Raw genomic sequence first — 11,373 nt, forward strand, 5'->3', positions numbered from 1 at the left:
CTCATTACTCTATGCTAAGATTCGTTGTCAAATATTCATATCCAATGTCGATTCGTTTGTCCTTTTCCAGTGGTTATACGTATTATGTGCCTCGATTCAAACAAATTAAAAGTTGCTTCTTTCTTCTTTCGGTTAGGCTGCCAACCTCATCTTTTTGAGGATTCTGCAGCCGTGGCAACATGGAGAGGTTCACTGCGCAGACTGAGGGGGGATTATATTTTGGATTTAAACATAGACAAGGATGGCGATAGCGCCACCTCCGCTGGGAGGCCGTTCCAGTCTCTAATTGTACGTGGGAAGAAGGCATTTTGCCTATATTGGGTTCTACTTACTCTCCAAGCAGAGGTTAGGCTCTTTTAACGTTTTTTTTAGTCGTTTTTATCGGGCTTTCTATTTTGTCATTTTTTTTCGCTGTGTCCGGCCTAACTTGTTAGGTTTTGACACAGCAAGATATAATACAAAATAGAAAGCCCGATAAAAACGACTAAAAAAAAACGTAAAAAAACAGCCTGAGCCTAACCTCTGCTTGGAGAGTAGGTTCTACTAGTCGGTACCTTGTATGCTGCGGGATGGGTCGATCTCGAACTTCTAGCTTGTGGAGCGGGACTCGTTTTGCAGTTAATAGCCAGATCCCCTGAGTGGTATTTATAAAAAGTGACCAATCTAGCCCTCCGTCGTCTCTCCTGGAGTGTTGGCCACTCAAGGTCGTGAAGCAACAGCATAGAACCTGTTTGCTTGCCTGTGTACACTTACTGTCATTGACTCATGCAAATATGATATGAAGTGCTAGAGGTCGCTTTAGTACTACTAATTGGCACTGGCGGAAACATGATGACCTGCAAATATGATCTAGATCACTAGTCGTCGCTTTTGCGCTTCAAATTTCGTCGTCGCCAAGGCATCTTTAGAATGTACGATTAGGTTTTTAGGGGTAAATACATTTAATTTTCTTTCGCCACTCCAAATTTGTAAGAGTTTGAGCAAAAAAAGAATTGAATTTAAATTTTTATAATTTATAAAAGAAATGTATTAGGTAATTTTGTAAAAGATTTATTCAACATTTGATATTGTTTCTGATAAATAATACTAGACACCCCTGTAACTAGTAAACATGTCCATCAGCTGGGCTTCTATGGATACAGGCGAAGTGGGTGCATAGCTGAAAAACGCGGCATACTTTAAGTTTAAAGAGGTAGAATATTGTATAGGTAGGCTCTGTTATAGCCTGAGGAACATCTCCGCGTATTCTCAAGATGTCGGGCGAGCATAACGAGAGAATAATGGTTGGAGACGTCAAGAAATTCGCCGAAGACGCGAGGAAGATGGTCAACTCACAGGAATTCAGGTGGGGGGTCCTGGGTTCTGGGTTCGATCTTTTGATGTAACGTTATTCTTGTGTTCAATAACAGATTTTTAATCACTTAAATGTTGTTTAGTGTAGAATATGTATGTTGTCAAGGCAATTATGTATGTTTCATTGTTCCAAAAGGGTGAGAAAGGGGCGAAGGCAGGGAGGAAGGCGAGGGGGGGTGGGGGGGGGGGGGGTAGAAGGGGAGTGGGAGGAAAGAAACTGGGATAGAACAAAAACAAGCTAAAAGAGGCATCACCCCTCCCTTTACAGGTGTAAACCTGTTCCTGTCATGGAAACAATTGTTGAATCAACCTGTGGTTGGGCTGAATTGACTCATTTATCTAAATTATTCAGCTGCTCTTTTGTCAGCTTATTGCACCACACAAAAGAGTTGACAGCCTGGAGGGTTGTTTGCGTGCACGATCTGATGCACACTACGAGCGATGGGAGTTGTTTGCTATTGTTCATGGTCATCATCAAATGCCCTGAAATTTTCCAATATATTTTGAATGTTGTTTTGGAAAATAGTATATAAAAATATAAAAGTCTAAGAATTAAAGCCAAAACTATTTTCAAATTTCATTCTACAAAAAAAGTTATACAAATTGATAATTTGTAGTAACGTTACATGTAACGTTCTAAAGAATAAACGAATTGAAAACATATTTAGGTGAAAATTTGTCTTTCAAAGGGAAGCACGCTGTATCACAATTATCATCAAAGACCAGATTATGAATGGTTACTATCCAAAGAATCATATTGCCTATTTGTTTTTTAATAATGTCCGGCACAAGGTGACAGCAACTTTTTATCTTCTAACGTCACGTGTGTCACATGTGTCATGTTCTTTGTATGTTCTACAGTGATGTTAAATTTGTCATTGGCGATGAGAGAAGAAACATCTACGGCCACCGCTGCCTGTTGGCATCTCGCTGCGAGGTGTTCCGTGTCATGTTTGCGGACCATGAGCAGCGTGGAAAGGACACAACGATGTACCCGTTTGTCTTACAAGACACCAACCCAGACGTCTTCCTCTCCATGTTGGAGTACATCTACACCAGCTGTGTCACTCTGGATGTCCATACAGTGAGCACTGTATAATATTTTGTGGGGCTAGAAAAAGAAATGCCTGAAAGAACTAGAATCATGTATAACTGTAAGGTAACCAACAACATACCATATAGGGAGCATTCAGTACTTAACTAGCATAAATGTGTATAAGAATCATGAGCTATGTTTTGTTATGAAAATGGTTCAGATACTCTCAACTCTCTGTCCAGATGTACTGTATCAAAGGTAGTTGAATGATGCGTACGTTCTATATAGATTATAATGATACATTCTGTGCTTCAGTTCTGAGCTGATCATGTTCTCTTTCCATTTCCCCCAGGCGATCGATGTTCTGGCCATGTCTGTTGGGTATGCGCTGGGAGAACTCACCAAGGTAAATAACTTTTAAAGGAACACTCTCAACTGAATAACTTACTTATCATTAAGTCTTTTTTGTGGTAAATACTCAAATCTCTTTCTTCCTCTTCCTACAAGTTCACATAGAAAAAGACATAGAAAAATAGTTTGTTTTACAGGCAGTGAAGTTAAAGAGCTGCTATGACCTTTTTTTGACGATGATCTTTTTTTATTACCCTTGTAGCGCCAATAATGTACAGTTAATTTCGATGAAGCCAAATGACGCGCCCTAACAAGTTCTCCTCCCCTCCCCTCCAGTTGTGTGAGAAGTACATCTGTGACTCCCTGTCCATCAACAGTGCGTCCGAAGCCATCCAGGCCGCTGTGACCTACAGTCTGGACGATCTTGGACAGACTTGCCTCGCGTTCATCGAAGACAACACATCTGAGGTCGTCAAGACGAAGGGCTTCCACGAGCTGTCGGACACGGCGCTGGGGGTGATCCTTCAGAGCGATAGACTAGCGCTGGACGAGCCGGATCTGTTAGAAGCTGTGAGGGACTGGGCTACTGTCAACTCAGTAAGCTGGCCTGTAGAAGAGATGTTTTCTTATCAGTTGTTTATTTATTTATTTATTGCCAATGATACAACTCATTACATGGATCTGCCTAGGCAGCTTTGGGCTGGTAGCGGCAGATCCACAGAGATACAGACGAACATACATCATCAGTCGATGTGATCGCACATGTTTGCACATGTTTACACACGACGGGGTTATAAAAATTCAGTCTGGCTAGTACTAGAACACCGATTTCACGCTTACAATATTTGACAAATTCAACATAATTCATACAGCCATTATCTAAGATATTGATATTGCTTGTCTTACCCATGACATATTTCAGGACTGTGTTTTTATCTCCATCCCCAGGTTGTGGTGGGTAAGCCTGTGGCAGAAGTAGCGGAGAAAGTCATCGGCCACGTGAGGCTGCCACTGCTCGTGCCTGATGAACTCAGCAGGGTGGAGCAGGACAACAAGGACCAGTTAGTGCCGGTAAGTTAATGATTACTAATCAGCTGTTAATAGTTAATGGGTTTGTTCATTTACTAATGATACAACAACTTGTAAGTTACTAGTAGCAAAATAGTGGCATTAAGGAATGAAGGCATTACTAGGTGAGAAGGAATAACTGGTGCTGGAAAGTTGAAGATCATTAATCAGCCAGTGCCAGTAAGTTAAGATTAGTATTAAACCAGCATTTGAGTAAGTTATGATTAGTATTAAACTAGCATTTGGTTCGTGCAGTGCAAGTGAATATATGCTGTAGTGCAGTGTACAGGATATTTGCTAGGAGGAGCTGCTATAGTTCACTCCATGAGGTTGGTACCCAGTACTTTAATAAATAAGTTAAAAAGACATGTTTCCATTCAATTGGTTCTTACATTTTAAGATTGCCTTGAGGAATAGAGGAACCACAGCTGTAATTGTTCATTTCTTCATTAGATTGCTTGGTAATACTGCCCTAGGGGAGAGGAAATAATATTTCTTGTAACCTCATTTGTTTTCATAGCCGGCTCTTCCCCAAGGTCAAGATGACCTTCCCTAATGGTGATGCATGATGGGATAAATGAAAGATTAGGTTGTTTGAAGGACGACTTGCTTTAGGAACATTGACAAATAGTGCTCAGTCAGACGTGGAATTCTACATTATTGAGAGATATTTTTTAGGCTCCCAGATGGACTTCTGTTCATGCACACTGGTTTCACTGATTATTCAAATAACAGGTTGCTAGATTAACAATGGCAGAAAGTACAAGGTCATTTCTTATTTCTGCACTCACAAGTCATTGTTAACTGGCCACTTGTGAATTATTGGTTGCTTAAACCTAATCTTATACAACTAATAAAACTCAAGAAACTAAAGGGCCACATAAGGTAGTTGTCCCATATACTAGTACACTGCATATTAGAGCCATTTGAGGTTGTTTGATCTTATTTGAGGTGTTAAGGCAGACGTCCAAAATTTTCCACTATCTCTTGACAATTCGGCATTCAGATTCCTGGCAACTCTTCTCTTCCAACTCACAATTTTTTTGTGAACTAGTAAAAGTCTACCTTTGTCTCGGTGGACTCAAACATATGTTTGACCCTTCCAGCACCTTTACATAGACATGGGCATACATCAGAATTGTCAATGATGCCCTCCTCCCCCACCCCTGATCCATGCAGCAATATCACACATTTAAGAATTGCAGCATGAGACTCTTCATTCCTTTGATCTGCCAGAACTGCAGCAGCACTCTCCCCTACAATTCACACTAATGACACTTTTACAGTAGATAAGATATGATATAAAGTATAAATCCACCATGATTATTTGTCTGGAGTGTAATTATCGAAGATCAATAAACTATGGCGAGAGTGATCATACCGCGATGCATCAAGGTGACACGTGGAAGATCAAATCAAATCCTGCACCTGGAGGGATGTATGGATCTGATTTTTAATACTATCACTTTGAGAAAGAGAAAAGATCTGATACACTGAAAATTTTCAAAATCTTTACCTTGGGTTTTTTTCTGACACTAGCTGTCTTTTGCTATTCAATGTACAAGAAATGTTCAGATATATGTTACCAGTTAGTAACTATAGTCATTGTTCCATGCAAGTGGCTAGATTTATGTATTTTTCTCATTAGCAGTATTATGGCATCCAGTGGAATTATGAGAGTTGACATTGCTCTCTCCTCTGTTTTCAAAGAAAGTTGTCTTTACCCATAAGTAATAGCCCAAAGTGTTTTAAACTTTGCTGATTTCTGACCAGGGCTTTAGCCAGCTCGAAATTTTTTTCCGTCAGCCAATTACAATCGTCGCGAAAACCGCGAAAATTAATTAGAAGGACTGAACTGAGACCTTGAAAAACGGGTTTTAATGAGATTATCGTATGCGAAAGGGCGCCGACACACATTATCAACAATCATAACAATAGCAAAACAAACAGTGTGTGGCTTTTACGGCCGTGGACAGCGTCCCCAAGCCGCCTGTAGCTTCCACCAAGGATTTTTGTCCGTCAAGGTTGACGGATTGGTTTTAAAATTTTTCCGTCAGACGCAGCACATTTCCGTCAATTGACGGAAAAACGGACGCTGGCTAGAGCCCTGTTTCTGACCCATTCGTTCTGCAAGGATAGATTCAAACCAGTACATTGAAGAGGGAATTACTTATTTTTGCATACAGACTACAATGTATCTGAATGCAGGAAACTCCTTTGTACTGACACATTCAAAGGTCCATTTTAACACAACCAGTCCCCGTTGTAGGGCAGGATTTGCACTTCAGAGAACTCAGCCAGAAACCTTGCATCTCCTTGCCTTTAACTTGCTAACCTGATAACATAGAGCGTCTTGTGGGGATTACAGCCCTGCACATAAGTCATCAGGCAAGGCTTTGTACTGTCAGGGGAGCATATACGTAGTCGTTTGTCATTGGGATGGGTGATAAGGGGTCTTGGATAGGTCAGTAACTCATGAGGAGATGCAGTCATTCACTGCATGATGACTGTTAACTGTAGACTAAAGGTGGGTACCCGTAAGGTGTACCGGTACCAAACTGTTTTTTCTTGTTGGACCGGTTCAGAAAAACTGGACCTGACAAAATTAGTAGACTGGATGCTGGACTGATTCGAAAATGACAAGATTATTCTGGCAGGCGTTCCAGTATTTTGTGGTTTACAGATCCAAGAGAAGAACAAAAGAGAAGTAAAGGAGAGTTCCAAGTCATTTTTACCAGGCTTCTACAGTAGTGGCAAAATATTGGACATTCTGAAACATGGGGCATTTCAAAAACTTACAAATAAGCTTACAAACCAACAGGTTACCGATTTAAATACATCATTGTGTTTTCATAACAGTCTGCCTTCAGTGGCTTCAGTGAGTACACCAGGGGTTCATTCATGTCTCCCTTGGGAATTTCAGTACAGAGGACTAACAGGTTGCCCGGTGTCGTTCATGGCCCGTTGCTTGCCCGCTATATCCAGCTGCAATGTTTTCGTCAAACCTTACATTACGGAAGTGGTCAATTAAGTCCAGGTTCTGCTGTGGTCCGCTATCTCGAGCTGCGATGTTTTCGTCAACCCTTACGTTACGGAAGCCTGTCCGCTATCTCGAGCTGCGATTTTTTAGTCAACCCTTACGTTACGGAAGCCTGTCCGCTATCTCGAGCTGCGATGTTTTAGTCAACCCTTACGTTACGGAAGCCTGTCCGCTATCTCGAGCTGCGATTTTTTAGTCAACCCTTACGTTACGGAAGCCTGTCCGCTATCTCGAGCTGCGATTTTTTAGTCAACCCTTACGTTACGGAAGCCTGTCCGCTATCTCGAGCTGCGATTTTTTTGTCAACCCTTACGTTACGGAAGCCTGTCCGCTATCTCGAGCTGCGATTTTTTTGTCAACCCTTACGTTACGGAAGCCTGTCCGCTATCTCGAGCTGCGATTTTTTAGTCAACCCTTACGTTACGGAAGCCTGTCCGCTATCTCGAGCTGCGATTTTTTTTGTCAACCCTTACGTTACGGAAGCCAGTTCAAGCCAGTTGCGTGTCCGCTATCTCGAGCTGCGATCTTTTCGTCAAACGTTACGGAAGTGGTCCTGTGTGGCTACCACGGCGTTCCAAGCTGTATAAAGTGACGTCCCCTCTGGCGTTATCACGTCTGCGTTGCACCCAGTTTGGTGCTGTTTCGTGTGTGAGGTTGACGATTTTGAAAATGACCACCAAAATCGACTTCATTTGTTAGGTAGTGATTTTTGGCCATCAGAAGGAGAACTAATATTCCGACATTCAAAATGTTGTGCAGAACTTTGGGAGCTTACATGTCCAATTTTCCTCTAAAGAACGATGTGAAGGGGAAGAAACGTGAGGCCGGCGAGCCCACAGCTGGAAAAATCCGGCTGTTGGGGAGAATTTAGCAGTCATCAGTACACAAGCTGTCACCGAGCTTCTGTTAAGCAAAGTTCTCGTAAAAAATATTACATATAGCATAATCTAAAACATTTCGAAAAAATGTTTCTCTGGTAAAATGTGTAGTTTGACCTTCTAGTTTACACTTGGAAGCACATTTGCTCAACACGTGCCAAGCCAGGCGTGCACAGATGCTCAGTGGGGCATTCTCCAACGATTCTGGTAAACATGAACTAAAAGAATCACACCGGGCTGTTTCTCCTTAAAAGATTATAGGACTGGTATTAAACGCTCCATTTTTTCATATGTTCGTGTCTTTATATAGACTGTTTCGATATTCGTTGGGGCCCTGAGTGTTTGGATTTTGCGTATAATAGACCACTTCCGTCAACGGGCCACACAGGACCACTTCCGTAACGTTTGACGAAAAGATCGCAGCTCAAGATAGCGGACACGCAACTGGCTTGAACTGGCTTCCGTAACGTAAGGGTTGACTAAAAAATCGCAGCTAGATATAGCGGACAGGCTTCCGTAACGTAAGGGTTGACAAAAAAATCGCAGCTCGAGATAGCGGACAGGCTTCCGTAACGTAAGGGTTGACTAAAAAAATCGCAGCTCGAGATAGCGGACAGGCTTCCGTAACGTAAGGGTTGACGAAAACATCGCAGCTCGAGATAGCGGACAGGCTTCCGTAACGTAAGGGTTGACGAAAACATCGCAGCTCGAGATAGCGGACAGGCTTCCGTAACGTAAGGGTTGACGAAAAAATCGCAGCTCGTAACGTAAGGTGGAAAAACTTGGTTGCGTGTGTCTTGTGTCCGTGCCGTGACCACCCGTGCTAATGCCGTTATGTAAGGTTTGCTTGAGACTCGGTGTCCCTCTTGTGTCAGGATGGCGTGTGTCCCTTGTTAGGCTGTGGAGGGTTTTGGACAAAGGGTTGATGGAAAATGTGTATACTGTCCCAGCCTAGACAACATGAAATTCAAGTACCTGATTGGCATGTAAGGTGGATTGTGTTGCAAAAATCGGTGAATTCCCTTGGGTGCAATATCATTCTACGTTAGGTCTTCTGTTAGGTTTGGAAATACCCCATGTTTCACAATGTCCAATTTCTTGCCATGTATAGGCTTCTACAGTCAATTTGGTCTAAAACAGAGGCAGTTAGTGTTCTTTACACTTTCTTAGGATTTTAAAACGTCTATGGACGTCGGATACTCCACCAAAAAAAATCCTTGGTAGCGAAATTGACCATTTTTCCTGACAAGGTTATTTTTAGCGGTAGCGGAAGGTATGCGTGCCTTGAATAATAGAGACCTGCAGCAGATGTGCGACATGGTTAAATGAAAAACAAACTGCTGTATTGTTTCAAAGCAATCAGTCCTTGTTCTGTGCGTTGAGGACTAAATCTTCAATCTTCAAATCTTCCATAAGTCTTTGATAAGTCTTTGGTAGCCTGATGTGATAGCCAGGTCAGGTAGACATCCCAGTCTTTTCATGAAACCTGAGTTACTTCTGATGAGTGCAAAGTTTTGAAAGTTTGCCTTAGCAGGGACAAAATTAAAGCATTGATTATGAAGTATGAGCATCCTCCCTTTATCTAGGCATCCTCACTTCTTTTTCAGCTGTCACCTCTCCCAACCATTGTCATAAAAACATGCATATATTGTTGAATTCTTTCATAATTTATAACATACATTCAGCACCAAGGACTGACCCGTCAACCCAACACTTTTGCCACTGCTTGGTTTTTATTCTCTTTTACTTCTTTCCAGGTGGAAGTCTTTGCCTTACTCAACTGTTCCCTTCCAAGTAATGTATTCCATAATGTCATTAGCATCATCATCAGTTTGGGTTATACATAGTTATAGATATCTACTAGAAAGGTAATATTTGCAAGCAAATACAGAATGTTACCTTCACAAGTTGTAGTCTAACACTGGCAACTGTTTTGTTCATTCTTATTTGAACACATTTCTAAATGTAGTGACCCGAGCCCCTCTAGATCTGACATTTGCTACATTATGTCACCGAACACCACATGGTGCCTACTACTTTACCGGTTACCATGGTGACAGCCGTCTGGTCCAGGTCGTTGACCTTATTTGTGCGGAGAAGAAGAAGAAACAAAGCAAAAACAATGTTACCTTCTGTGAAGGTAACATAATAACTAATCTCACACTAATCTCACCTATTTCCAGGTGGAACAAATCTCCTTCACCTGGAAGTTCCACGCCATGAAGACACCTGAGGCAGGAAACCCCATCTTCAGGCTGCGCCGTGGCACAGTGGACAGAGAACACCACAAAGTGCTGCCCAAGAAGGCTGACAAGTAGACTATAAACCAGGGCTGTCTCCAGATCAATTTGTTTTCCATCCCTCTCATTGTTTGGGAGCCCATATTGTTGATTTTGTCATTTCAAGGTTAGGCCAGACCAATTTAATTTCTTGGTTCTCGGATTTTTTCAGAAAAATATTGGGGCGGTCGGTCGGAAAAAAAAAAATTGCAAAAAGTCTGTGGTGAACTTATTTAACACAGAAAAACAAGGTAAAGCAGTCAAGTTTTCAGTTTTTCATGGCATGATTTATCCAATGAATCTCTTCCTTTGATTTTATTCCACTGTTCTGATCATGTGACTGCAAATAAGCGCTCTGATTGGTTTATCAGCAATATGTGCCCCTGGAATGGGGTTTTTCAAAGGTCTGCAATAGCAAAACCTATATTATTTTTCTTGGGACTAAATTTTTTTTTTGCAAATCGGACAAAAATGGGTCGGGAAATCTGAGAACCAACAAATTAAATTGGTGTGGCTTTAGGAAAGTAAATTTTCAACAGTTTCATGCCATTTGGGGGACAGATGGAGTAAAATATTTTCTATACCAACAAGCAAATTTCGGTCTTGGGAGGAAAGGACGGGTCCTGGAGACAGCCTTGCTCTAGTGTATAGAACATTCTATGCAATCTCACTCTCTCACAATATAAGCACAGTCAAACCTGCCCAAGACGACCACCCGGGGACCAGAAAAAAACGGTCGATTTGGACAGGTGGTCGCTGAGAAGAGTATCGACTCAAAACATGCCCGATGCAAAGTATAAATGGTTTCTGTTGTGTTTAATGCCAAATAGCAAGCACACTGCACGCACGCAAAGAAGCGAGGTCTTTAATGTCAAATACAACACGCACACTGTAAACTGTAAATTTAACCCCAAAATCCGACGCAAATTGGCCGATTTCGGCACAAAATCGCGCTAGTTATCATAAAAAATTGATGAAAACCTCAATTTTGAAAATGATGCGGTCGATATGGGTCCCAATTTGGGCCGGTCGCGGTCGCGTTGGCCAGGTGGTCGTTGAGAAAAGGTCGCATAATGCTTACGTCAATGGGAAAATAAATCAGGACCGAGAAAAAGCGGTCGAAATGGCCAGGTGGTCGCTGAGAAGAGGTGGTCGCTTGGGCAGGTTTGACTGTAGGTGGCAGAATATCAACCTAAGATCCAAACTTCTGTCTTCCTTTCCAACTTTTTCTGGTCTTCTCTGCTTCACCATTGTTTATAGCTTCAATAGAAAGAACTTCAGCCAGACCTCAAATCTGTGAGAACTCATGCTACCTGACTTGTGATATAGCTTTAAAAAGATACTGGTTGTGCCTTCTTTGAAGTGAAA

The 11,373-nt window shown here is 41.9% G+C and overlaps 1 protein-coding gene across 1 annotated transcript; it reads left to right on the forward strand.

The window, feature by feature from the left end:
• The first annotated feature begins 1,099 nt into the window (after window positions 1-1,099).
• LOC118432364 (BTB/POZ domain-containing protein 19-like) lies at window positions 1,100-10,212 on the forward strand. Its single transcript, XM_035843899.1, has 6 exons — window positions 1,100-1,345; window positions 2,215-2,437; window positions 2,742-2,795; window positions 3,077-3,337; window positions 3,689-3,811; window positions 9,910-10,212. The coding sequence occupies exons 1-6, from the start codon at window positions 1,254-1,256 to the stop codon at window positions 10,042-10,044; spliced, it is 888 nt and encodes a 295-aa protein (XP_035699792.1). The 5' UTR covers window positions 1,100-1,253; the 3' UTR covers window positions 10,045-10,212.
• The last annotated feature ends 1,161 nt before the right edge of the window (window positions 10,213-11,373 follow it).

This window comes from Branchiostoma floridae, chromosome 15 (genome assembly GCF_000003815.2).
Source record: "Branchiostoma floridae strain S238N-H82 chromosome 15, Bfl_VNyyK, whole genome shotgun sequence".
NCBI lineage: Eukaryota > Metazoa > Chordata > Leptocardii > Amphioxiformes > Branchiostomatidae > Branchiostoma > Branchiostoma floridae.